The sequence below is a fragment of the Stenella coeruleoalba genome, assembly GCF_951394435.1.
Source record: "Stenella coeruleoalba genome assembly, chromosome: 1".
In the NCBI taxonomy this organism is placed as follows: Eukaryota; Metazoa; Chordata; class Mammalia; order Artiodactyla; family Delphinidae; genus Stenella; species Stenella coeruleoalba.
This window is the reverse complement of record NC_137169.1, coordinates 116,149,627-116,173,269: the sequence shown is the minus strand read 5'-3', so window position 1 is coordinate 116,173,269 and position 23,643 is coordinate 116,149,627. Positions and strand designations below refer to the sequence as shown.

Genomic DNA, 23,643 nt, shown 5'->3' with positions numbered 1-23,643 from the left:
CTTCTCCAGGCTGCCAACGCTCCCCACACACACTGCTGCTGCTGTTACTCTAAGGCCTTTTGTCTCTCACTGCTTACTCGCCCCCTTTGTCCTCGTCTCAGATGCGGGTGCAGAGGGGCAGTAAGAGTCCTCTGGTGACAGCTCCTCTTGCTCCTGCCCCTTCTGGTCTCCCATCCTTTGTCTGACTCCTGCAGCACCAACCCCCTCCCCTTAGGACCAGGGTCAGGGCATGTGGTGGGTCAAGAGGTGGGTCCTGCAGTCCAAAGGGGGTGGGTGATACAGGAAGTGATGGTCACCAGGGCAGGTATCTGCAACCTGAGCAGGAAGGGAGGGGAAAAGGAAGTATTCTGGCGGATGGGTTGTGGAGGACAGGAGGTGACTAGGCTGAGAGTGAATAGAGGAGTGGGGGCAGGGGCAGGTGGTCTGCCTCTGGGAAAGGAAAGTGCTGACGGTACTCTCCTTCCTGGGGATATCCTGGGGAAAGGAGTGGCCATAGCATGGGGTGAGCAGAAATTGCCCCTACTTCTGAGCCCTTTCCTTCCTTGTCTTGAGAATCCACCCCCAAGACTTCTTTGCTGAGTTCTCTCCAGTCCCAAACCAAGGAAATCATTCTGCTTCCTTGCCCTAACATTACCTCTTCCTCCCCAAGCACTCTCTCCATCCCAGGCACTGGGTTCCTGTTTCTCTCAGTTCCCTAATTTTCCTGTACCCACAGTGCTACAACCACCCTCTCCCTGTCCCATGTGGAATGAGAAATAAAAGATTACTAGATATTCCAGGAACCACTGGGTTCTTAGGAAAAGGTGGGGCTGAAAAGGGGAACCAGGTGGGGATTCCCTCTGATGGACTGACATAGGGTACTTCTGGGTTCCTGAGAGAGCACTTCTTTCTTGTGCTGGGGGCTGGCTGACTTGAGGCTGGGGGAGGGTTTAGGGCAGTTGGGAGTGGGTAGGAGCAGGGCCAAGAGCCTGGGGGAAGCTACTGGGAGCTGGGCCAGGGAAATGGGGAGTCAGGAAGTGGGGAGGGGGAGTTCTGGGGGGAATGGAGGCTGGAGGCAGAATGGCTGTCTGGGCTTCTGAGGGGGCGGGGAATGGTAATTCAGGAAAGGGGATCCTGAGGGAGAGAAGGTGCCACCCTAGAGCTCCCTTCTGTAGAAGGAAGAGTCGTTAACCCCTCCTGCCTTGTCCTCTGCCGGCTCCGTGTGCCCATTCTAAGCAGACTCATCCTGCCTTTGGGCAGTACACTCCCTGATCACTGTCTCCTTGCCTGCCCCTTCTCCCTGCCTCCTGTACCCTCTCCAGCTTCTTGGTCCCATCCTGAGCAGTGTCAAGCCACCTCCTTCCTTTGTTCGGCCGTCTTGATGCTTCCTTACCTGTTCCCCACCCTCTTTCCCTGGCAGCTCACTCAGTTCCCTCGGCCCTGGAAACCAGCCTCTAGGGGCAGAGGGCATCATGAGGGATCCCTGAGAAAAGGGAGGATGTGCCAGGTTAGACAGTGGGAGCTAGAATTCTCCTGGGACCGTGGTCCCTTCTCCGCGTGTGGTCCAGGCCCTTTCCCTGACTTCCTACCCCTCCTGGGGCTCTGTCCCACCAAAAAGGGAAAGAGACAGCTGAGAGCTGACTGTGGGGTTTGGGAAAAGACTATGTCATCAGCTGGCCCAGTGCCTATGATCCATCCGGCTGCTAGAGATTCCCCTCCCCTGGGCAAGTCCCATTTTTTTTTTTAAAGGAAAACAAAAACTAGATTTTTGGGAAGCAATGAAACACCCATCTGAGTCCTACCACCAGAGCTCCTGGCTGAATGGCTTATAGCTCAGCCAATCGTAGTGGCTCAGGATGCTTAAAAGAGCTGGCGCGGAGAAAGGCTGGGAAGAACTCACAGGGAGACCCACAGACTCATAGACACGGGAGAGAGAGGAGGAGAAAGAAACAAAGGCACGGCGGAAGGAGGCAGAGAGAGGACAGGCACAGAAGCGAAGCCAGACAGAGTCTGAGGGAGTGCAAAAGGAGAGGCCAGAGAAGCTGCAGAAGACACAGGCAGGGAGAAACAAAGATCCAGGAGAGGAGGGTGTGGGAGGAGAGTTTGGAGGAACCAGACCACTAAGGCACCTCTCCTAAGCCTAAGGGCCAAGTTTTCTCCATCTCCTCTGAAGGTCCCCAGACCCTCTGAAAATTCTGCCTCTGACCCTGGCTGGGGTCCGAGCCCCGAGGCTGCAGAGAGGAGTTTTCCAAAGCCAGGGCAGGGAGGACTTGGTGCCCAGACGGCCTCAGTCCCTCCCAGCTTCAGCACCAGTGCCATGTCCCGGACGGACTCACATCCCGGGAGGGGCTTGGCGGAGTGCTGCCTGTGGGGAATCCAACCCCGCCTGCTGCTCCCCAGCGTGCCCGTCTCCGAGCTGCTTCTGCTGCTGCTGGCCTCCCTCCTGCCCTCAGCCTGGCCAGCCAGCCCCCTCCCCCGGGAGGAGGAGATCGTGTTTCCAGAGAAGCTCAACGACAGCGTCCTGCCTGGTTTGGGCACCCCTGCCAGGCTATCCTACCGCTTGCCAGCCTTTGGGGAGACGCTGCTACTAGAGCTGGAGCAGGACCCCGGCGTGCGGGTGGAGGGGCTGACGGTGCAATACCTGGGCCGGGCGCCTGAGCTCCTGGGCGGGGCAGAGCCGGGCACCTACTTCACTGGCACCATCAACGGAGATCCGGAGTCGGTGGCATCTCTGCACTGGGATGGGGGAGCCCTGTTAGGGGTGCTGCAGTATCGAGGGACCGAACTCCACATCCAGCCCCTGGAAGGAGGCACCCCTAACTCTGCTGGTGGGCCTGGGGCTCACATCCTACGCCGGAAGAGTCCAGCCAGCGGCCAGGGCCCCATTTGCAACGTCCAGGCTCCTCCCGGGAGCCCTAGTTCCAGCCCACGAAGAGCCAAGGTAGGCAGCCCTGGAGTCTGTGTCCTGCAGTGTCCTCCTGCCATGTCTGTCCTACTGACCCCTATTCACCTTCTCTCCACCCACTTCCACTTCTGGCCAGCCTGCTGCTTCCCTCCCTTCTGTCTGCCTTTTCTCTTTCCACTGGCCTCCTTTCCTGGGAAGGCTCTGGTTTTTCCCTGCCCCAACCCTTCTCCTAGCCAGACCGCTGATCCCAAGGGGGTTCCCAGGGTTGGGTCAGAGACGCTATGCTGGGAATGACCGCTCTCTCTCTCCACCCCGACCCTGCCTGGCCATGGCATCCTACTGGCACAGTCCCCAACAAGGAGGCCCTCCTGATAGCCCCTTGGCCTTGACTCTTTTCTGGGCCCCAAATTTGATTTTCACCACCAGCTAAAGGAGTGAGGTTTGAGGCCCAAGAGTCTGGCCTCTGGCTTCTGATGCTGTCTTCAGAATTGTTCTGGCAAACTGCAAACTAGGGCAGGAGTGGACCGGGGAGGAAAGGCATCCTGAACCCCCTTCTGGTCCGTCCCCTTCCCACATTGTGGACTGACTGCAAGGCTGCCTGAGGCTCCATCCTTTCCTCCCTCCCACTCCCAGTCTCCCCCCTTCTTCCCGTCCTTCCTCCCTCCCTCTCTAGCTTTAATCCAGACCAGACGCTCCCTCCACACCCGCCACGCTGAAATCTGGCCCTGGCCCTAGCTGCTGACTGAATTGTTCCTCCAACCACACAGGGAAGACACGTTGCAGCCCAGCCCTCTAGCCCCAGTCCTGCAGCCCCAGACACACTCAGGCATGGGGGACCCCAAAGTCCCTCCCAGAGGCAGTCCCAGCTGCTTTTCACCTCTTGGGCCCACATAGCCCTGGGACGTGGCATCCCCATCCCCTCCCCTTCTCAGAACCAGCAGATGATTTCTCAGCGTTACCACAAAAGCCCTGGGATTTGGAGTTGGGGGGGAGGCCCCACCGAGACCCATCAGGAATCCCGTGGGATGTATGTGGCCCAGCTGGCTCTGCTGAGTTCCAGACCCAGGAAGTAAGGGAGGGGAGAAGCGATCCATGGGTCTGGGAGGCTATTTCAGGATCCTCCTCCCCTTTTTTCCTCTCCAGCGCTTTGCTTCAGTGAGTAGATTTGTGGAGACCCTGGTGGTGGCAGATGACAAGATGGCGGCGTTTCACGGTGCTGGGCTAAAGCGCTACCTGCTGACGGTCATGGCAGCGGCGGCCAAGGCCTTCAAGCACCCAAGCATCCGCAACCCTGTCAGCTTGGTGGTGACTCGGCTGGTGATTCTGGGGCCAGGTGAGGAAGGGCCCCAAGTAGGGCCCAGTGCCGCCCAGACCCTGCGCAGCTTCTGTGCCTGGCAGCGAGGACTCAACACCCCCGAGGACTCGGACCCTGACCACTTTGACACGGCCATTCTGTTTACCCGTCAGGTGAGGCCCCGATCAGCACCTCAGGCCATGCACTGCACAACTCCAAGAAGCACCACTGCACAGACCGTGATGTCAGTGGTGCCCCTGGAGTTGTTCAACATGGTGCCTGGCCCCAGCCACACTGCCAGTGCTATCTGGGCCCTGACAGTGCTGGATACGCAGTGCCCAGGTCTCCACTAATCTGGATCTCAGCTCAGTGGATGCTGGTGTCTTGGTTCCTCATGTATTGTCTCTGATCTCCCTCTCCACAGGACCTGTGTGGGGTCTCTACTTGTGACACTCTAGGCATGGCTGATGTGGGCACTGTGTGTGACCCAGCTCGGAGCTGTGCTATTGTGGAGGATGACGGGCTCCAGTCAGCCTTCACTGCTGCCCATGAACTGGGTAAGTTAGGGGTGGGGTCGTGGGGCACCTGTGATGAGTGAGAGAGCTATCAGGGGTGAGGTGAGGGGACAGTGAGCTCACCAGGGTACAAATGCAAGTCACAAGGTGTTTCTTCCTTTTCCCCAGGCCTAGGTCCAGGGCCATTACCCTTCTCTGCTCCGGAGGTAGACAAACATTTAGATTTTTCTATTAAATGAGATAGTGTGTAGAAATCTACTGTGAACTGTGTTTGGAGGGGAGGTGGCACAGTACTGAGAGAGATTATTCACAAGAGTCAGTGATAGAGTGGATGGAATCAGGGTTGGGAATGTAGGCTATAAGGAAAAGTGGGTAGGGAGGGGCCCTGAGTGTATCATGGGGAGAGGGGAGACAGAGCAAGGGGGGCTACATATTGAGAAGCCCTTGGAGCACCAGAAAGACACTGGGGGCAGGTTGGGATGGGGAATGGATCTGACCATCCATACCTGCAACCAGGCTTATGATGGGCCTGCAACCCCCTGAGGGCACAGGGATGAGACCCTTGGACCCTAACAGGGCCTCTGCTCCCACAGGCCATGTCTTCAACATGCTCCATGACAACTCAAAGCCATGTGCTGGTCTGAATGGGCCTGGGAGTACCTCCCGCCATGTCATGGCTCCTGTGATGGCTCACGTGGACCCCGAGGAGCCCTGGTCCCCCTGCAGTGCCCGCTTCATCACTGACTTCCTGGACAATGGCTATGGTAAGCAGATGGCCCTCCCCTTTCCCTGTGCAGGACCCAGTTCCTGCCCCCCGCTGTACTTTCTCTTCTGCCGCATTTCACATGGGCCAAACTGACTCCTTCCAACGTGCCTCCTCTGCAGTGTGGGATGGAGTGAGAAATGCTGCTGCCTTTGTGTGGTTCCCACTTCCTCTCAAAATAAATAGCACAGCTACAGGAGGCAAGTTTTGGCTCAATAGAATTAGAACTGACCTTCTAAGGGCCACAGCTGTCCAACACTGCAAGGGGCTAGTTGTGAAAGAGGTGACTGCCTTGTCACTTGAGGTGTGCGTGCCTAGCAGTGTGACTATGGTTGGGCAGCGCTGTTGAGGAGAAGCAGACTCAAGAATTCTGTGGCTGGTTGGAATAGGTAGGAAGGTCTAGTGCTTTGAGTTCCTATCCTGATCCTGTTCTTTAGATGTGTGTAGACGTGTGACTGTAAGTTACCATCTGTAAGATACGCATAATAACGGTAACCACCTCATAGGCTTTGGCCATGATTAAACACGATACCGTTGGTCAAGCATCTAGCCGATGTTCATCACATAATAAGCATTGAATACATTTAGCTGCTACTTAAAGCTTCTTCCAGCCCTAGAATTTGGATCTTAGGATCTGTCAGGCCCTGGGGAGCCCAAGGCTGGCACCCCTTCAACCTATTGGTGACGTCCTACCCCTGCCTCTTTTCCCAGGGCACTGTCTCTTAGACAAGCCAGAGGCTCCCCTGCATCTGCCTGTGACTTTCCCCGGCAAGGACTACGATGCTGACCGCCAGTGCCAGCTGACCTTTGGGCCTGACTCACGCCATTGTCCGCAGCTGCCGCCGCCCTGTGCTGCCCTCTGGTGCTCTGGCCATCTCAATGGCCACTCCATGTGCCAGACCAAGCATTCACCCTGGGCTGATGGTACCCCCTGTGGGCCCGCACAGGCGTGTATGGGTGGCCGCTGCCTCCATGTGGACCAGCTCCAGGACTTCAATGTGAGATCCCAAGGGCAGGGGAGGGGCAGAGGGCCTGGGGGAGGAGGGAGTAGCCCTGAGCCCAAGAGAGTGTATTCATCCCACTCTTCCATTCTGTTCTTCTGCAGATCCCACAGGCTGGTGGCTGGGGCCCCTGGGGATCGTGGGGTGACTGCTCTCGGAGCTGTGGAGGTGGTGTCCAGTTCTCTTCCCGGGACTGCACACGGCCCATCCCCCGGAATGGTGGCAAGTACTGTGAGGGCCGCCATACCCGCTTTCGTTCCTGCAATACCCAGGACTGCCCGACTGGCTCAGGTGAGGAGTGGGGGGGATGGGAACCTTGGGAGGGATGGCTAGGATGGAAAGGACTGTCCCTTGAGTTCAGGGACCAAGGAGGTGTTGACTGTCCCTGCTGTTGGGGGGAGTGGCTTTACCCTTCAGGAAAGTGACAGGTAGTCTGTGGGGGAGAGAGCTGCCGTACTGTCTGGAGGTCTGAGAGGCTCGGTGGAGGGGCTGGTGGGGCAGCGTGAGGAGAGAGGGGCTCTGACTGTCCATTTTAACCCTACAGCACTGACCTTCCGTGAAGAGCAGTGTGCTGCCTACAACCACCGCACTGACCTCTTCAAGAACTTCCCAGGGCCCATGGACTGGGTTCCTCGCTACACAGGTGTGGCGCCCCGGGACCAGTGCAAACTCACCTGCCAGGCCCGGGCACTGGGCTACTACTATGTGCTGGAGCCACGGGTGAGAACCAGGATGCCCCAGGGCCCCGTCTAAGCTCACACACTACCCAACCCGCCCTCTACTTTCTGGTGGCAGAGATCCCAAACAGCACTACTGCTGGCGTTCCCACAGCCATGCCCGGGGCCCACTCAGACTTCTCTGGCCAGGGGTATTTAGAAAAGTAGCCCTGGACTCTGGATAAGTTGCCAGTCAGGCAGCTCTAGCCTGTCCCATTTCCCTTGGTTTCTTTCCCTCTCCCTCCCCCTTCTTCCAGTGCTCCGTTTTGTGAGAATGGAAGTGTGTGGACTTTTGGGCCCTTCTCTGACCCCCTTCCCATGGGCTCCTCTGGCAAATTACAGTGGTGGCCTCACTGAGCTCATGGATGGCCAGTCCCTCACTGGACAGGCCTCCTGGAGACAGCAATGTCCCCGCACCCCCCCTCTGTGATAGGGCCCTGGGTTGAGGCTGAAGAAAGAACAAGCCTAGCGGGTTTGCATCCTTCACCCCTGTTCTGGGGAGAAAGCCTGCGCGTTGACTGCCCTCTAGTGTCCAGCTGGGACGGTACCACCAAGATTTAGGGCTTGGGGTTGGGACTCAGACCTGCAATTCCCGTGTTGGCTTCTCTGCTTGCCAGCTGTGTAACCTTTGGGCAAGCTCCTAATCTTTCTAAACCTCAGTGTTCCATCTCTACAAACCTCAAATAGTGGTTTTGAGATTTATATAGCCCTTAGCACCGTGCCTAATTCATAGTGAGTGCTCTGAAAATGGTGGCTTTTATGATTATCATCCCTTACAGTGGCTGGGGTTCCCTCCACACTCCATCCACATCCCCTCCCTGACCCAACTTTTCTGGCATCCCCTCCCTGATGGGATATGGGTCTTGTTCGACTTACCAACCCGTTTTGACTAAGGAAGACCCTTTCATCACTCCCTCTCTTCTCCTCAGGTGGTAGATGGGACCCCCTGTTCTCCAGACAGCTCCTCAGTCTGTGTCCAGGGTCGCTGCATCCATGCCGGCTGTGACCGCGTCATTGGCTCCAAAAAGAAATTTGACAAGTGCATGGTGTGCGGTGGGGATGGTTCCAGCTGCAGCAAGCAGTCTGGCTCCTTCAGAAAATTCAGGTTCGTTCACTATTTATTTCCTCCTCCCACCTTCCTGGATGCTGTCCTGGGCCCTGGGGATACAAAGGTGAACTCAACACTGCTTCTCCTTTCAAAGAGCTGACGTACAGTCTAGTAGTGGAGACAGACGAGTTCACAGTTACAGCGCAGTGTCCCACCTGCTCAAAGGTGTCAGCCTGGGCTGCTGTGAGGGCACTTGTGGGCATCAGGGAAGGCTTCCCAGGAGGTGACCTCCCTTCTGGAGGAAGAATAGGAATTGGACAGGCACCAAGGAGGCGGGGCTTAGATGGGCACCTCAGTAAGGGGGCAGCAGGTGTAAAGGCCCAGAGAGGAGGAAGGAGGGCACATTTGCATGTAGCTCAGATCTAGGCTGGACAGCTCACGTAGGTCTGGGGAGACAACCTTCTATACACATACAATCATAACAAACACAGCTCAGAAAGGCTGAGAGGATTCAGGGAGATGCTGAGTTCTCCTCTACTCCTTGCACACAGGTACGGATACAACGATGTGGTCACCATCCCCGCAGGGGCCACCCACATCCTGGTCCGGCAGCAGGGTAGCCCTGGTGTCCGGAGCCTCTACCTGGCCCTGAAGCTCCCCGATGGCTCCTATGCCCTCAATGGTGAATACACGCTGATACCCTCCCCCACAGACGTGGTCCTGCCCGGGGCAGTCAGCTTGCGCTACAGCGGGGCCACTGCAGCCTCGGAGACACTGTCCGGCCACGGGCCCCTGGCTCAGCCTTTGACGCTGCAGGTCCTGGTGGCTGGCAACCCCCAGAACGTACGCCTCCGCTACAGCTTCTTCGTGCCCTGGCCAACCCCTTCAACGCCACGCCCCCCTCCCCAGGACTGGGTGCACCGCAAGGCACAGATTCTGGAGATCCTCCGGCGGCGCTCCTGGGCGGGCAGGAAATAACCTCACCGTCCCGGCTGCCCTTTCTGGGCACCGGGGCCTCGGACTTGGCTGGGAGAATGAGGGGGCTCGGCAGCTGCCTCACACCGAGACACAGTTGGGGAGGGGCTGTGAGGTGAGCCCGCCCCTCCTCTCTGCCTTACCGAGCAGGCTGGCCCTGCCCGGGTTTCCTGCCCTGGATGGCTGGTGGATGGAAGGGGCTGGGAGATAGTCCCCTATCTAAACTGCCCCCTCTGCCCTGCTGGTCACAGGAGGGAGGGGGAAGGCAGGGTAGACCCCGGTTGTATTTATTTAGTATTTATTCACTTTTATTTAGCACCAGGGAAGGGGATGAGGGCTAGGGTCCTGGGGAAACTGACCCCCTGCCCTCGTAGCCCTCACCCTGTCTAGGAAATCCAGGGTGGTGGTGATAGGTGTAAGTGATCTGTGTGTGTGTGTGTGTGTGAGAAGATGTGTGTGTGTGTGTGTGTGTGTGTGTGTGTGTGAGGTTCCTCCTGCCTAGCTTTCCTCTCCCTGAATTTTCTTTTCTGGGAGAGGAAGAGTCAAGGGTAGGATAGGCCTTCAGGGAGTAAGGGATTATCATATTTTTAAATATAAATTGAATTCTGCTATTTATGTGCTCCTTTTGGAGTCAGACAGATGTGGGTTGCACCCTGGCTCCACATCTCTGAACACTAGTTTCCTCATTTGACGATAATAATACCTCCCTTGGAAATTTGTTGTAAGGATTAATGTAAATAAAGAACTAGCATCATGCCTAGCACTTGGTAAGTGCCCAACAAATGTCAGCTGCCGTCAGTTATTATTATCACCACCTTACCGTCCTCGGCTCCACTGTCCATGGAGTCCGCGATGCATTTGAGGGTGGCAAGGATCTGCGTCAGCGGTGCCTGCCCTTGTCCCCCAGGCCCAATTCCTTTGGTTGGCAGAACCCTAGCCTGGATTTTGAAGGACTGTCAGAGAAAGGACAATTCTGTCCCTGATCTCTGGAGGCTCCCAACCACATGGAGGCGTAATAAACACTCGGCTACCAGCACAATTGACAAGAACACGAATGTGAAAGATAACTAGAACACTGCCGTCAAAACAAACAAGCGCTTAGTAATGAGAGTGCTAGTTGAGGGCGTTGGGGGAAGCTGTTATAGAAAGAGCACTGGAGCGGGAACCGATAGGTCTGAATCTCAGCTGGGGTTCAGCATCTTCCTAGCTGGTAGTGGTGGGTAAGTCACAGATGCTTAGCCTTAGGTTGCTCATGTGTGTAATGGGGCTAAAACATACCTGTTCCCACAGGGTTGTTCTGAACAAATGTTACAATATTTTCAAAAGAGTGAAGGCTGTACCCGTGTGAGAAAATAGTGAAGGATGCACCCATGTGAGAGGTTATCCTTATGACTACTGAGTGACTGGTACAGGGTCCCCAGAATCAACCAGTGTAAACCCAGCAGACTTCTTTGAAGATGTGATGTTAGAATGGAATTTAATAAGAGGAGTAGGGGATAGTCTGGAGGGCAAAAAAAAAAAAAAAAAAGCACGGAGAGGGAGCTGAGGCGAGGGGGAGCCAGGTGTTCAGTGGTGGCGGAAATCAGTTCTACTTTTCCGTCTGAGCAGGTGACTCTGCTTAAGGGAACAGGGTTGGGAAAGGGCGGCAGGTGGACCCTGCAAGAATTTAGAGTCTTGACTGGTAGTAGCAGGACTGCTAGGGATTGGAGAGGGGCTGAATGTGGAGGTGAAGGAGGAGCTATAGGTAAAGAAGACCCTGAGGAGGGAGTGGAAGAGGGGGAAATGGGGGAACTAGGGGTGCTTCACTCTGCCGTAGTAGCTCGTAGCTGGGCTGCCCAGCACTGCTCGGGATATAGTGCTGGGACTAGGGGATTAAGGCAAGCTGTGGAGAGTGTAGCAGTTGTGTACACTCTGCTCACTGGGGCTGGGCTTCGCTGCTCAACTTCTGTACGAGGCAGCGCCTTACACGGTGTCCTGGACTTTGTACCACCAAGTATGGCATTTACTCCCTTGGCAGCACTGGGAACAGGGCAGCCCCCTACTCTGCTCAGCCTCCTTTCTTCCGTATGCATGGCCCCCACTGCTGTGCTTGGGCCCAGGCCCTTCCTCCTGTCCTCCTACCAACCAGGCTAGAGGAGGGAGAAACAGGAGAGTGGGACAAGGCCAGAGCGATCTTCAACTATTTCATCTGATTAGCAGAATTGGACCACCAATAACATGTTTGTAGACAGACCTTAATACTAGGAGCTGATGGTACAATGAGCAGAGTTCTGTGCTAAGTAGATGTAAAGTACAAACGCCAACAACACACACATAAAGATGCTCGCTGCAGTCTGGGGGAAGGTTCTGTACTATGCCTCCACAAAGAGAAATATTGGATGGTACAAAGAGCTGTATGATAAGGGCAAATGGAACCGTACAGACATTGATGCCTGGGCTTAATGGGCTATGAGCGTTAAGGAGGGTGAGTCTTGGGCTGGACCTTGAGGAACAGGTAACCATGGTAGCCCTTCTTACATTTCTTTAGTGCCTACGGTAATAAATCACTTATATAAATTATTTTAAGAGAAAGCCCTTTACTCACTGAGTAAGCTTCTGACTGCCATGAAGCCGTTTTTCCCAGAAAGTTACTGAGTTTAGGGGACACCTGTGTGATTGGATGGGTGGGGGGCGGGGGGAGGCATACAGTGAAAGAGAAGAGAAGACAGAGCTGCTCCTCAAAGAGAATTGATGGGTATCCTGGCCCTAAATCCCTAGCAAGGCCTCACCCCTTCCTGGAATGTTCTCGCCCATACCACCCTTCCCAGACCCAGGCTGTAGACTGCCTAATATCCCGATGTCAGGGGTCCAACAAGTTCTTGCTATGGATGTGGGGAGGGCATTATTGCCTTCATGGGTCTGAGCTGGGCTGTGGGTGTACAAGCAGGAGGAGAAACAGGAATAACAGGAAGGAAGAAGGCATGGAGACAGTTCAAGTATCTGGTCCTTAAGGGAAAAAGAATGGTGATGAGCTGGAGGAAGAAGAGTCAGTGACTGCTGAGAGAACCCCGTCCCTGCAGAAGTTCAAGGAGAGATGGACAACTATTTTATGGGATGGCAAGTGTGCCTGTGTGTTCAAGGTGGGGGAAGAGGTCGAAGCAGTAACTGTGTGTTGGGCCAATTTCTCTAAGTCCTTTCTGTCCCTGAGATTCTCGACTTCAGTGATTAGAGCGGAGGAAATCTGGGCATTTGTCCAACCCCTATCTGTGTGGTGGGGGTGAGAGAGCCAGCATTCCTGAGGGGTGCCGTGGGACCAGCTACTCGGTTACATTTCTACTCCATCTCTGGCTCCACTTGTTTAATCTCCATACGGTATTACAGTGTTTGGTTTTCTGAAATACCAGATTGATAGTAATTGACAAAACCAGCATCCCATTGGTCAGGACTTGTGGGGGAGGAAGGGGGAAGAAAGTAGAACTTAACGTAGTAACATTTTATTGGCTCAGACGATGCCTCTGAACAAGTTGAACACCTTCCCCGTTGACTGTCGCTGGGGGCAAGCTAAAATCATTGGCAGCAAGAGTAACCAGCTGACAGCTGCAGGAAACCACCACTTCTAAAAATGCTCAGAAAGAGGCAGATGAGGGGAGGGGGGGAACAACAATTCCGAACAACTTCCTCAGATAGGACCTTATATGGGGACAGGCCCAGAGTACTTAAGTAGCTTTAGGAAGGAAAGGGAGGGGAGGAAGTATAGATTGAAGGCATCCCTCACAGTCTTTGAGCAACCAATAACAGGCCCTACAAACCCAGTAATAGACAAATACACAAACAGTGACACACATTGACATACACATGTCCAACTCCATAGAGATACGTTAGCACATTCTCTTGATAATGTAGATGCAAATAAGCATTGAGAAGCTGAAAATGTGAGAACTGGGGCCTGAAAACGGGTCAGAGGAAATATATTAACTGACCTAATTCCCCAGTGAGAATGAATTGTTCATCCCACTTATTTGTTCAATAAATAAGCCATTTTGTTATAAACTAGAATCAAATCATTCTCTCACAGTGTCTGGAAAGGACACAGATTTTTGGAGTCAGACTGAATCTAAGCTTTGCAAGAGCCAGGATGTAATGGCATGATCTTAAATTACTTGATCTCTGTGAGCCTCAGTTTCTTTATCTGTAAAATGGGTATATTACCACCTGTGTTATGGAGAGGTTGTCAGAACTTAAGAACATAATGATGTAAATGCTTGGCCCTGTGTGTGGCTTCTAGTAAGTGTCAATACATGCTGATTCTCTTCCCCTCAAATCTCTTCCGTTCCCTGTTCCCTTCCCACTCCTGCATTGGCCTGAGAAAATAAGTATACCAAGGAACTTTCTAGGTCAGATCTAAAATGGGCTATTTTGTAGAATTTGTGCCAAAAGTTGTAGGTTACTTTCAGGGGATAATAAAGAGGAAGACATGGTCTCTGTCCTCAGAGAGTTCATAGTCTGGTGGCTAAGACAGTCAGGTAAGACAAAGATTCCAGACCTGTGTGATAGGTGCCATGATAGAAGAGGCGCATAGAATATGGGGTCAAGGAAGTGTTCCTGGAGGAGGTGTCTGTCTCCCCTTCTAGAAGTAAGCTATAAGGGCTTTTGGAGAGTAGGGTAGTGGTGGAAGGTGTGCTTGCTAGTTCAGCTCCCAGGCTCTGCTCTGCTCTGCAAAATCAAAGTAAAGTGAACAGACTTGAAGCTGGTGGATAATACTGTAAAGCAACTGAGTCGAGTTGGAAGGGGTAGTTTTGGGGAGAAGCTACCATCTCGGTAGAAAATGTTAAGTGGGGGAGAGAGGATTTTAAAGACATTGAGCTGTGTATTAAAATGTGCTCCTGCTTCACTCTCCCCTCCCCCATCCTCTGATGTTTCCTTGAGAAACTAAGTAAAGATTTAAATTATGTTAAATTAGTTTTTTTTATTACTAGACTGCGTTTCTTCTGTTATGTTGTGTGTCATGACTGGGCCTCTAGAGGCCCCAGGATTTATTCAGAATACAGAAAGATCGGATGTTGTGGTGGAAACCAGCATACCAGAATTTAAGGTTTCAGAAACTAGCAATTCTAGGGGATGACTAAGCCCAGGATGCGGCCAGGGTGAAAAAGAGTAGAGATGAAGGTTCTTGAAAACAGGGAGCTTGCAAATGAATGTAGAGGAGTTATCAGAAGATGGTAGATAGGAGGGATAAGAAGGTGAAGTCAGTTTTACAAGAGTAGAACACCGTGGAGGAGCAGAGGCTGAGGAAGGGTCCTCTAGAAGAACTACATTTCAAGTTTCTGTATGTGTGTCTTTTCCACTACACAGTGAGATCTTTAAAAAAAAATAAAAAACAGGGGCTTCCCTGGTGGCGCAGTGGTTGGGAGTCCGCCTGCCGATGCAGGGGACACGGGTTCGTGCCCCGGTCCGGGAAGATCCCACATGCCCTGGAGCGGCTGGGCCTGTGAGCCATGGCCGCTGAGCCTGTGCGTCCGGGGCCTGTGCTCCGCAGTGGGAGAGGCCGCAGCGGTGAGAGGCCCGCGTACCACAAAAAAAAAAAAAAAAAAAAATGAGGGCTTTTACTTGGCTCTTACTTTGTGCTCAAAATCAGATGTATTGAATATCTGCTGTCTGCTGGCCCTTTTCCATAATTCTCACTAATTATCACAAAACCACTTAAGATGGGTTCACTGTGTGGATGAAACCCAGAGAGTGTATTGCTCAACATCACACAGCCAGTGGGTTTCAAAGCTGCCATTGTATTCAAATCCAGTATTATCTAATTCTGAGCCTCCATAGGCACTCAAACTCATGAGGTCCAAAGTTGAACTTGTCATCTCTACTGTTTCCCCCAAATGTGCCTCTTCTAAGTTTTTTTTTTTTGCAGTACGCAGGCCTCTCACTGTTGTGGCCTCTCCGGTTGCGGAGCACAGGCTCCGGACGCGCAGGCTCAGCGGCCATGGCTCACGGGCCCAGCCGCTCCGCGGCATGTGGGATCTTCCCGGACCGGGGCACAAACCCGTGCCCCCTGCATCAGCAGGCGGACTCCCAACCACTGCGCCACCAGGGAAGCCCACCTCTTCTAAGTTTTGTTTCTCATTAAATGTCGCCACCATCCACCCAGTGATCCACATTAGAAATCTGGGAGTCGAGACCTCCCTGGTGGTCCAATGGTTAAGACTCTGTGGTCGCAATGCAGGGGGCCCAGGTTCTATCCCTGGTCAGGGAACTAGATCCCACATGCCACAACTAAGACCAGGCACAGCCAAATAAATTACTTACTTACTTAATTCATTAATTAAAAAAAAGAAATCTGGGAGTCCTCTTGGAGTCTTCTAACTCCCTGACTTGACACATCCAGCCAATCACCAAGTCCTATTTGCCTCCTAAAAGTTCTCAAAGGTGTCCTCTTCCTTCCAGTCCCACTGATATTACCTTGTTTTGCATGAGTTTCATCTCACTGCTGGATTGCTGCAGTAACCTCCTTGATAGGTCTCTGCTTCCAGTCTTGACCACTCCAATCATGCTCCTCGTTTCCACCGGAGTAAAATTCCTAGGTCTGATCGTAGCACCCTCTGTTTAGAGCACTTTAAGGCCTTCTTCTTGCCCACAGGATAAAACTCAATCTCTTTCAATGTGGTTTATGGAGTCTTTCATTATCTGTCACCTATTTACCTCTTCAGTTTCATCTTTCACCATTCCCCTGACTCTATCGTTTAGCCTATTGATCCATTTTTTAATTTCCCCAGCTCCCTAATTTCTTCCTCATTTCCAGACTTTTGCACTGTGGTTTCCTGTGTCTAGAATGCTATTCACCTGTTAAAAGATAATTTTCAGAAAAGGGTAAAATTATGACTCTCACACTGTTAAAGAAAAAATTATTCTGACACTTGTTAAAATGGTAAGAAAGACTTTATTCAGGACTATTGCAGTAGGTGCCAAGGCTATCCCAATCAGAGAGAGATTGGGTTCAACCCTGAATACAGTTAAGGACAGATGGATAGTTATAGCCAATGAGCAGAATGAGTCAGTAGACGGAAAATTACATCAAGAGTAGGGAGACTCTTGCTCAACCAACTTAGAATTCTTGCTAAAGGCAGGCCAGGGTGATCAGAAATTAAGGGTGAGGGGATTCTTGCTAAAGTGACTTAGCAGGATTCTTGATAAAAATGGCTATAGGCCCAAGGATGAGGTCTATTAGAAAAGAGGGCTCAGGGGAGCCTGTCTAAAATTTGGTCAAGGAGAGAGTTTTTGTCAATACACGTATAAAAATGAACACCTGTTAAAGATTTTATTTAACTCATAAGGAAACCAGCAGATGTTATAACTCGTTAAAAAAAAAATCTAAAGAACAGACACATTTACAGATCAGAAATAAAGAAATATGAAAATGGAGGCAAAATTGTTTTGTTTTGTTTTGTTTTTCCCACAATGCGGGGGGGCGGGGTGAGGAGGGGAGTAGGGGGTTAATTGAACCTCTCTCAGACAGGACAGAATTTGCATGTGGATCAGTTAACCTACACAGAATTGTAAAATAGCTCCATGGAGACTGAATCTTATAAAACAGAAGGACATGCTATAGACAAGTCCTTCAGGTTTCCCATTAGTCATCATTTCTTCTGGGAAACCTTTTCCAAACTTCAACTTGTGAATGAGGTGCAATTTTTAGGCTATCATATTTATCACACTATATTGTGTACAACTACCCTGACCCCCTTCACCCCCATCCCGACCCCGCACAAAAGAACATGAGCTTTTTGAGGCAGACACTGCGAGTTATTTAAGTTTCCTCAGTGTGATGATCTGCTTCTAAGTAGAAGCCACAAGATAAAACATATTGCATATTAACGAAGCGTCCATCTGCCCTTCCCTCCACACTCAACGTTTCCTTGTTTTATTAACCGTTTCTATTTCAAGGCCTGCGGGATACCTTGGGGATACAAAAATGCGCCAGAGGAGTCTGCAACGATGTACCCTGAGCAAGAAATAATTTTGATAATAAGTGGCACTAGATTAAAGGGGGCGCCGCTGACACACTGGGAAAGGGGCTCAGGTCAACTTCGGGCGATAGTGAGGTCTTCCGATGCACCGGCCTCTCAGTACGTCTTGGCCCCGAGAAAGGTCCTGGTTTGACTTGATGTTTTCACAAGTCTGAGGGGTGAGGGGTGAGGGGTGAGGGGTGGGTGGTGGAATCCCGTTGGAAGTCGGTCCGGTGGGGATGAGCCCCCGCGCCTTCTCCCGAGGGATCGAGCCCCGAGAAGCCCGCACGATACCTTCAACCGTGCCCCACAGGCCGCGCGGGGCTCAGACCTTGCGCTTCGCGGGCCGGGGCGGCTCCACCCTAGGCCCCGCCCCGTGACGCGAGGCCCCGCCCCCGAAGCTCCCGCTTCCAAGATGGCGGCAGCGGTTTCTTTCCGGCTGTCGGGGTGATGGTGAAGACTGGCTGCAGAAGGTCAGGTGTGTGGTCTGGGGCTGGTGGGGTGAGAGGCACGGGAGAAAGGTTCGGGAAATTGGGAAGGTGACAAGTTTTGGGTAAAGGCTGGAGACAGCCTTGAGCAGGGAGGGGGACGTAAGTGCAAGTATGGACAGAGGCCGGTGGGCTCACATTGCAAGGCAGAGCAAACGCAGGAGGAGATTGGGGTGGGATGAGGGTGCTCCGAAACAACTGGGCTGTAAGCCCCTGCAGAGCACTGACCACGCCCCTCTAGGTGAGCTAGCCCAGGTACCTCTGACAGGTTCTGCCCAGCCCTCCATCTCCCTATCTCATTTCACCAATAACCCCTGATCCCCACCTCCGATAGGACCGGGGAAAGGTAGAAGAAGGTAGGGGATGCTACCCCCATCCTATTCCCCGCCGCGCTGCAAGGTTGTTTGCATGCAGCTCCCAGGTGGTCACGCTCCCTGCACCTGCAGAGCTAGCTCCCAGAAACGTGAAGAACGGAAAGGAGCCAGTTTCTTCCGCCTCCCTGGGTTCTCTTGAGGCCACTCCACAGTCCTGTTAAGACTGCCTCACCCCCTGGCGAAAGTAAGATCTCCGATAGCTTCCCTTTCCCCACTCTCCAAACAGGTTGGTCCTGCTGGGGTGGAGGATGGTTAAATACAGAGTGAATCTGACACGCTAGAGGGTTACGGGGGAGAGGCCAGGGACCTACCATCTACTGCTGCACCCCTTTTCTCTCCAACCACTTTCCCTCCCTTCCCCAACTGGGAAACCGGCTTCACCCTGATCCTCGTGTCTGCCCCTCTGCGGGTGGCTGGCTATCCTTGACCACTTCTGTTTCAGCTGGTCCTAAGATTGCTGTTGGAGTGCTGGATGGAGCCTTTCTCTGTCCTCTGTGACATTTCCAATTTTATATAATGCCTCACATCTCTGCTCCCCCGGGACCCCGTGGAGTCCCCGTGACCCTGAAGAAGACAGCTTGAACCTAGGTGAGTCTATCTCTACCCCCTCTAAAATTGGAAGGGAGGTTCTCCAGAGAATGCTCTGAAATGGCCTTGGGACATGAATGATGTAAGCATTCTTGGGGACTGATAGTAGGTGATAGGAGTGGTTTGAGGGAGGGGTGGAGGAGAGTGAAACTTGGGCTGGAAGTGACAGGTGGTAGGTCTGATAGTGGTAGCATTCTATTTCTTTCCATACATCTGTGTGCTCCCTTCTGTGACTTTGTTCTTTTCCTCTTTACCCCTGGCACCGCCTTCATCCATGCCCAATGATCTCTTTCTGCTGGCTTGCTCTCTTCCTGCCTGCCCCAGCACTCTCCTCTCTCCCTCTCCAGACTACACCCCAGGATGCTGCGGAGGCTGCTGGAGCGACCCTGCACTCTGGCCCTGCTTGTGGGCTCCCAGCTGGCTGTCATGATGTACCTGTCGCTGGGGGGTTTCCGAAGCCTCAGCGCTCTATTTGGCCGAGAGCAGGAGCCGACATTTGACTACTCTCATCCCCATGATGTCTACAGTAACCTCAGTCACCTGCCTGGGGCCCCTGTTGCCCCAGGGGGCCCCCCAGCTCCTCAAGGTCTGCCCTACTGTCCAGAACGATCTCCTCTCTTAGGTGAGTGCAGAAGGAAGGCAGAAGTGAAGGCGAGGCCAAGGTGTGGGGACAGGGAGGCTTGGACAGGCATAGGATGGCAGGAGTGGGTCTTAGAACAGGAGGCTCACGTAACTGGAAGGGACGCTGAGGTTGAGATAGAATGGACTCTAAATTTGGAGTTTCGACTGGGCTTTTGGGTTGAGCCACAGCCCACTTAAAGGCTCTTCTTGCCTTGGGCTAGGACTTGCTGCTTTTGTAGATCACTCCTAGTTTAGTGAGTTAGTTGGAAGTCCATCTGTTCTCTCCATCCCCTAACTGTAAGCTTCTAACCTTGTGAGGCAGGGGGAAGTTATGGAACCCTCAAATAAGAAGGTAGTCTAGGTAAGGAGCCTTCACCTTCCAGACTTTGCAAAGCTGTCCCAGTGATGGGGAACTCAAGGTCTTGTGAGGTGTCTGAGCAAGCCCTTGGGGGAGCTGAGCCCCAGAATAAGACTGCCAGGGACAGTTCTTCTTGCCCTGCTAATCCCTGACCTTGCCATTCCCTCCCAACAGTGGGTCCCGTGTCCGTGTCCTTTAGCCCAGTGCCGTCACTGGCAGAGATTGTGGAGAGGAATCCCCGGGTGGAACCGGGGGGCCGGTACCGCCCTGCAGGGTGTGAGCCCCGGTCCCGAACAGCCATCATTGTGCCCCATCGTGCCCGGGAGCACCACCTGCGCCTGCTGCTCTACCACCTGCACCCGTTCCTGCAACGTCAACAGCTTGCTTATGGCATCTATGTCATCCACCAGGTACCCCCAATTCCCATACCCTTCTGATTTTCTTTCTTATAAGGAAGCCTCAAACAAATTCCACTCCACTCTCATATAATGGATCCCTGAAATAATTTTAAGAGGGGCAGACAAAAAAAAAAAAAGAGGGTCAGACTGTTGAATGTGAGAAAGCAGGGGGCTTCCCTGGTGGGGCAGTGGTTAAGAATCCACCTGCCGATGCAGGGGACACAGGTTCAAGCCCTGTCCGGGAAGATCCCACATGCCACAGAGCAGCTAAGTCCGTGCACCACAACTACTGAGCCTGCACTCTAGAGCCCATGAGCCACAACTACTGAGCCCGCGCGCCTAGAGCCCATGCTCCGCAACAAAAGAAGCCACCGCGACAAAGAGTAGCCCCCGCTCACCGCAACTAGAGAAAGCCTGCGTGCAGCAACAAAGACCCAATGCAGCCCTAAAAAAAAAAAAAAAAAAAAATACACACACACACACACACACACACACACACACATATATAAAAAGAAAGCAGCAGCTGGCACTGCTCTGCCAACGTGTTAGTCGCATACTTCTCCTTAAGGATATTCCCACTGTCCTATAATCTTCCATGATTTTTCCGTTCTTGAATTTGGAAGTGGATAGATTTGGGCTAAAATTCTGGGTTCTGCCACTTGTTCCATATGTCACCTTGAGCAGGATCCCCAACCTGCTAAAATGAGGCAAAGAGTGATAACTAATGTACCACCTGTTCCACATGGCTGGTTTGTTGTCGGGATTAAATGCTAAATAGCAGCATGTAAGTGTCAGGCACATACTGATGCTCAAAAAATTTTTTGTTGAATGAAAAAACAAAGACGTTGTCTTTCTCTTCATTCTCCTTGTCCCATATCCCACTTTGATTTCCCTCTTTTCACTTTTATGCTTCTTTTCCATGCTACCTATAGACCTAGTTTGGTCCTCCGCCATTATCTTCCAGGCTGGAAATGGAACATTTAACAGGGCAAAGCTGCTGAATGTTGGGGTGCGGGAGGCCCTGCGTGATGAAGAATGGGACTGCTTGTTCTTGCATGATGTGGACCTCTTGCCAGAGAACGACCACAATCTGTATGTGTGTGACCCCCGAGGACCCCGGCATGTTGCTGTTGCCATGAACAAGTTTGGATACAGGTAGAGGGCATGAGAGGGTACTGGAAGCAGGAATTCCACCACCCAGTGGAAGAAGGGGAGATGGCCCCCCAGAAGACTTGTGGAATCCAAGGATGTTTCTCTCCCCAGCCTCCCGTACCCCCAGTACTTTGGAGGGGTCTCGGCGCTCACTCCTGACCAGTATCTGAAGATGAATGGCTTCCCCAATGAATACTGGGGCTGGGGTGGTGAGGATGATGACATTGCTACCAGGTCAGACTCCTGCCACCACCTCCCTCCCTAACCCCAGCCTGGATCACTGTCCTGTGAGACCACCCCTAGCCATAGTCCTTTACCACTAACTTTTAGCTCCCTGGTGCTGCACTGTGCCCATTCCTCTCCCTTAGTCTTTTCAGTCTACCCAGGTCAGGCTTTGCATGCTGCTCCCCATTCTTTTATCCTTCAGTCTCTTAGATCGGTTAGTAATGTCCCTGGGAGAGATCAGATCAGTAGACTATAGTATCATGGGATTCCAGAGCTGGAAAGGGGCCTAGAGACAGTTTAGTCCTGCCTCTGCTAGGGTTGCAGCCAAACCACACTTCCTTTCAGGGCTGGGAGAGGAGAGGCTCAGGTCCACATAGCCCAGAACCACTTTTTTTTTTAAAAAAAAAAAAAGGCCTGGGCCATTGGCATGATGCCAACTTATTTTTAGCATGTGAAACATTTTGACCTTCAGCCTCAGCTGACCCAATTTCCTGTCATTTGACTATTTGACCTTGATATGCTGGACCCACTGCTTCTCCTCCCCCTTTGTCCTCGGGCATGACATCTCTATGAATTCTTGTCTTCTGTATGTGTGTAAAGCACCCAGCAATTTCTAAATGTATGTATTCTTTCAGTACCTTCCCAGGCTATCTTCACTTCTTGCTTCTGTGGGTCAGAGTGGGAGTTTGTTTCTTTCCAGGTCCTGATTACTTGGTTCCACTCTTTTCTTAACGTGGGTGGGGGGTAGGGGATGTGGCAGAGTACTCGTCTAAATAAGAATCGCTGAGCTTGGGTCTGTGACTCCCAGTCTTGCCCTCCCTTTCTGAGAAAATGGCTCCTCTCCCGGTCCTTTCCAGACTGCAGGGGCAGCTCCTGGGAGCCATTTAGGAAGCAAAGGTGGGAGGTGCAAATCTACCTCTGCCAATTGTTTAAAGGCCCCAGGGTGCCTGGCAGTAGGCCCTGAGGATCTGGATACATCCAGGCTTTTACATTCTCTTCAGCCATTTCTTTCTTTGTGTTTGACTTTCTCTCCCCTTCCAGTACTTGGCACTTCTTCTGCCTAGTTAGCAATAGCTGTTCTTTGTGTAAAGAAACGTGCAATTCCGTCCTTGCTAGCCTTAGCTCTTCTTGCTCACCTGTCAGCAGCTTTCTTCTGCTCTGGGTCCTCCAAGTTGCCCTCACTTTTCCCACAGGGTACGCCTGGCTGGGATGAAGATCTCTCGGCCCCCCACATCTGTGGGACACTATAAGATGGTGAAGCACCGAGGAGATAAGGGCAACGAGGAAAATCCCCACAGGTAGGATGGGAGGGCTGCCTGGGAATTATTACTGGATCCTCAGGATTCTGCACCCTAGCCAGGCAGTTCCTGAAGGTTCCTAGATTCCTGGCTGTTCCTTTCCAGGTCTTAGTCTCCAATCTCTAATCCTCAGATTTGACCTCCTGGTCCGAACCCGGAATTCCTGGACGCAAGATGGGATGAACTCACTGACATACCGATTGCTGGCTCGAGAGCTGGGCCCTCTCTATACCAACATCACAGCAGACATTGGAACTGACCCTCGGGGTCCTCAGACTCCCTCTGGTCCCCGTTACCCACCTGGTTCCTCCCAGGCCTTCCGTCAGGAGATGCTGCAGCGCCGGCCCCCAGCCAGGCCCGACCCTCTGCCTGCTGCCAACCACACAGCTCCCCATGGTTCACACTGACTCCTCCTTAATCATGAAACTGAATCAGAAGAGTTGTGTTCTCCCCACCCTCAGCTCCTCACTGCTCTTAGAGGGGATGTGGGGGAAATGAACTCTACTGCCGTGCTGGGGGCAGGGGCCTCTCCTCACTGCTGGACTGGAGCTGGGCTCCTCTAGCCCTGGGGGTCCCTCTTTCTAGGGTCGCCAGCCAGGGCTTATGACTGTGAATCCTTGATGTCATGATTTTCTGTGATGACTCCTAGGAGTCCCCTGCCCAGGGGGTAAGAGCAGGGCTGGACCCCAAATCCCTTCCTCTTCCATGGAGAGAAGAGTGTTCTGACTTCTCCCGGGACCTCTGTGAATATTTATTCTATTTATGGTTCCCAGGAAGTGTGTTTGAAGGAAGCCCCTCCCAGGGTACTTTCTGCCAGTGCTGGAGTAGCTCCCTCTTCTGGACCTTGCTCAGGGGGCTGGGATTTTGATATATTTTCTAATAAAGGACTTTGTCTTGCCTCTGCTCCTGCTTTCTGTATCCTAAGCACCCTTTACCTACCTTTGCTCACCCACCCCACCCACG

General features: G+C 52.7%; 2 protein-coding genes across 6 annotated transcripts; both read left to right on the top strand.

Moving 5' to 3' along the window:
- The first annotated feature begins 2,016 nt into the window (after positions 1 to 2,016).
- Positions 2,017 to 9,310, top strand: ADAMTS4 (ADAM metallopeptidase with thrombospondin type 1 motif 4). The gene is made up of 9 exons (XM_079922994.1): positions 2,017 to 2,920; positions 4,028 to 4,351; positions 4,603 to 4,735; positions 5,287 to 5,457; positions 6,168 to 6,454; positions 6,562 to 6,748; positions 7,002 to 7,177; positions 8,103 to 8,278; positions 8,773 to 9,310. Exons 1-9 carry the CDS (start codon positions 2,297 to 2,299, stop codon positions 9,197 to 9,199), a joined length of 2,505 nt encoding a protein of 834 aa, XP_079779120.1. The 5' UTR covers positions 2,017 to 2,296; the 3' UTR covers positions 9,200 to 9,310.
- Positions 9,311 to 17,488: 8,178 nt separating this feature from the next.
- Positions 17,489 to 23,578, top strand: B4GALT3 (beta-1,4-galactosyltransferase 3). Of its 5 annotated transcripts, none has more exons than XM_079938079.1 (9): positions 17,489 to 17,651; positions 18,081 to 18,224; positions 18,483 to 18,628; positions 18,976 to 19,250; positions 19,782 to 20,017; positions 20,970 to 21,160; positions 21,269 to 21,391; positions 22,576 to 22,680; positions 22,814 to 23,578. In XM_079938079.1, exons 4-9 carry the CDS (start codon positions 18,989 to 18,991, stop codon positions 23,085 to 23,087), a joined length of 1,191 nt encoding a protein of 396 aa, XP_079794205.1. In that variant the 5' UTR covers positions 17,489 to 17,651; positions 18,081 to 18,224; positions 18,483 to 18,628; positions 18,976 to 18,988; the 3' UTR covers positions 23,088 to 23,578. The 5 variants fall into 5 exon arrangements, with proteins under 5 accessions (XP_079794205.1, XP_079794204.1, XP_079794202.1 ...); XM_079938078.1 differs by having other exon boundaries at positions 17,489 to 17,656; XM_079938077.1 differs by having other exon boundaries at positions 17,613 to 17,656; positions 18,001 to 18,224.
- The last annotated feature ends 65 nt before the right edge of the window (positions 23,579 to 23,643 follow it).

Excerpts from the sequence above, each read along its gene's own strand:
- ADAMTS4 (XM_079922994.1), top strand. The coding sequence starts at position 2,297 with ATGTCCCGGACGGACTCACATCCCGGGAGGGGCTTGGCGGAGTGCTGC. Across the intron at positions 4,352-4,602 it reads CCATTCTGTTTACCCGTCAG|GACCTGTGTGGGGTCTCTAC; the intron begins GTGAGGCCCCGA and ends CCCTCTCCACAG. Across the intron at positions 7,178-8,102 it reads ACTATGTGCTGGAGCCACGG|GTGGTAGATGGGACCCCCTG; the intron begins GTGAGAACCAGG and ends TCTTCTCCTCAG.
- B4GALT3 (XM_079938079.1), top strand. The coding sequence starts at position 18,989 with ATGCTGCGGAGGCTGCTGGAGCGACCCTGCACTCTGGCCCTGCTTGTG. Across the intron at positions 19,251-19,781 it reads AGAACGATCTCCTCTCTTAG|TGGGTCCCGTGTCCGTGTCC; the intron begins GTGAGTGCAGAA and ends CCCTCCCAACAG. Across the intron at positions 22,681-22,813 it reads AACGAGGAAAATCCCCACAG|ATTTGACCTCCTGGTCCGAA; the intron begins GTAGGATGGGAG and ends TCTAATCCTCAG.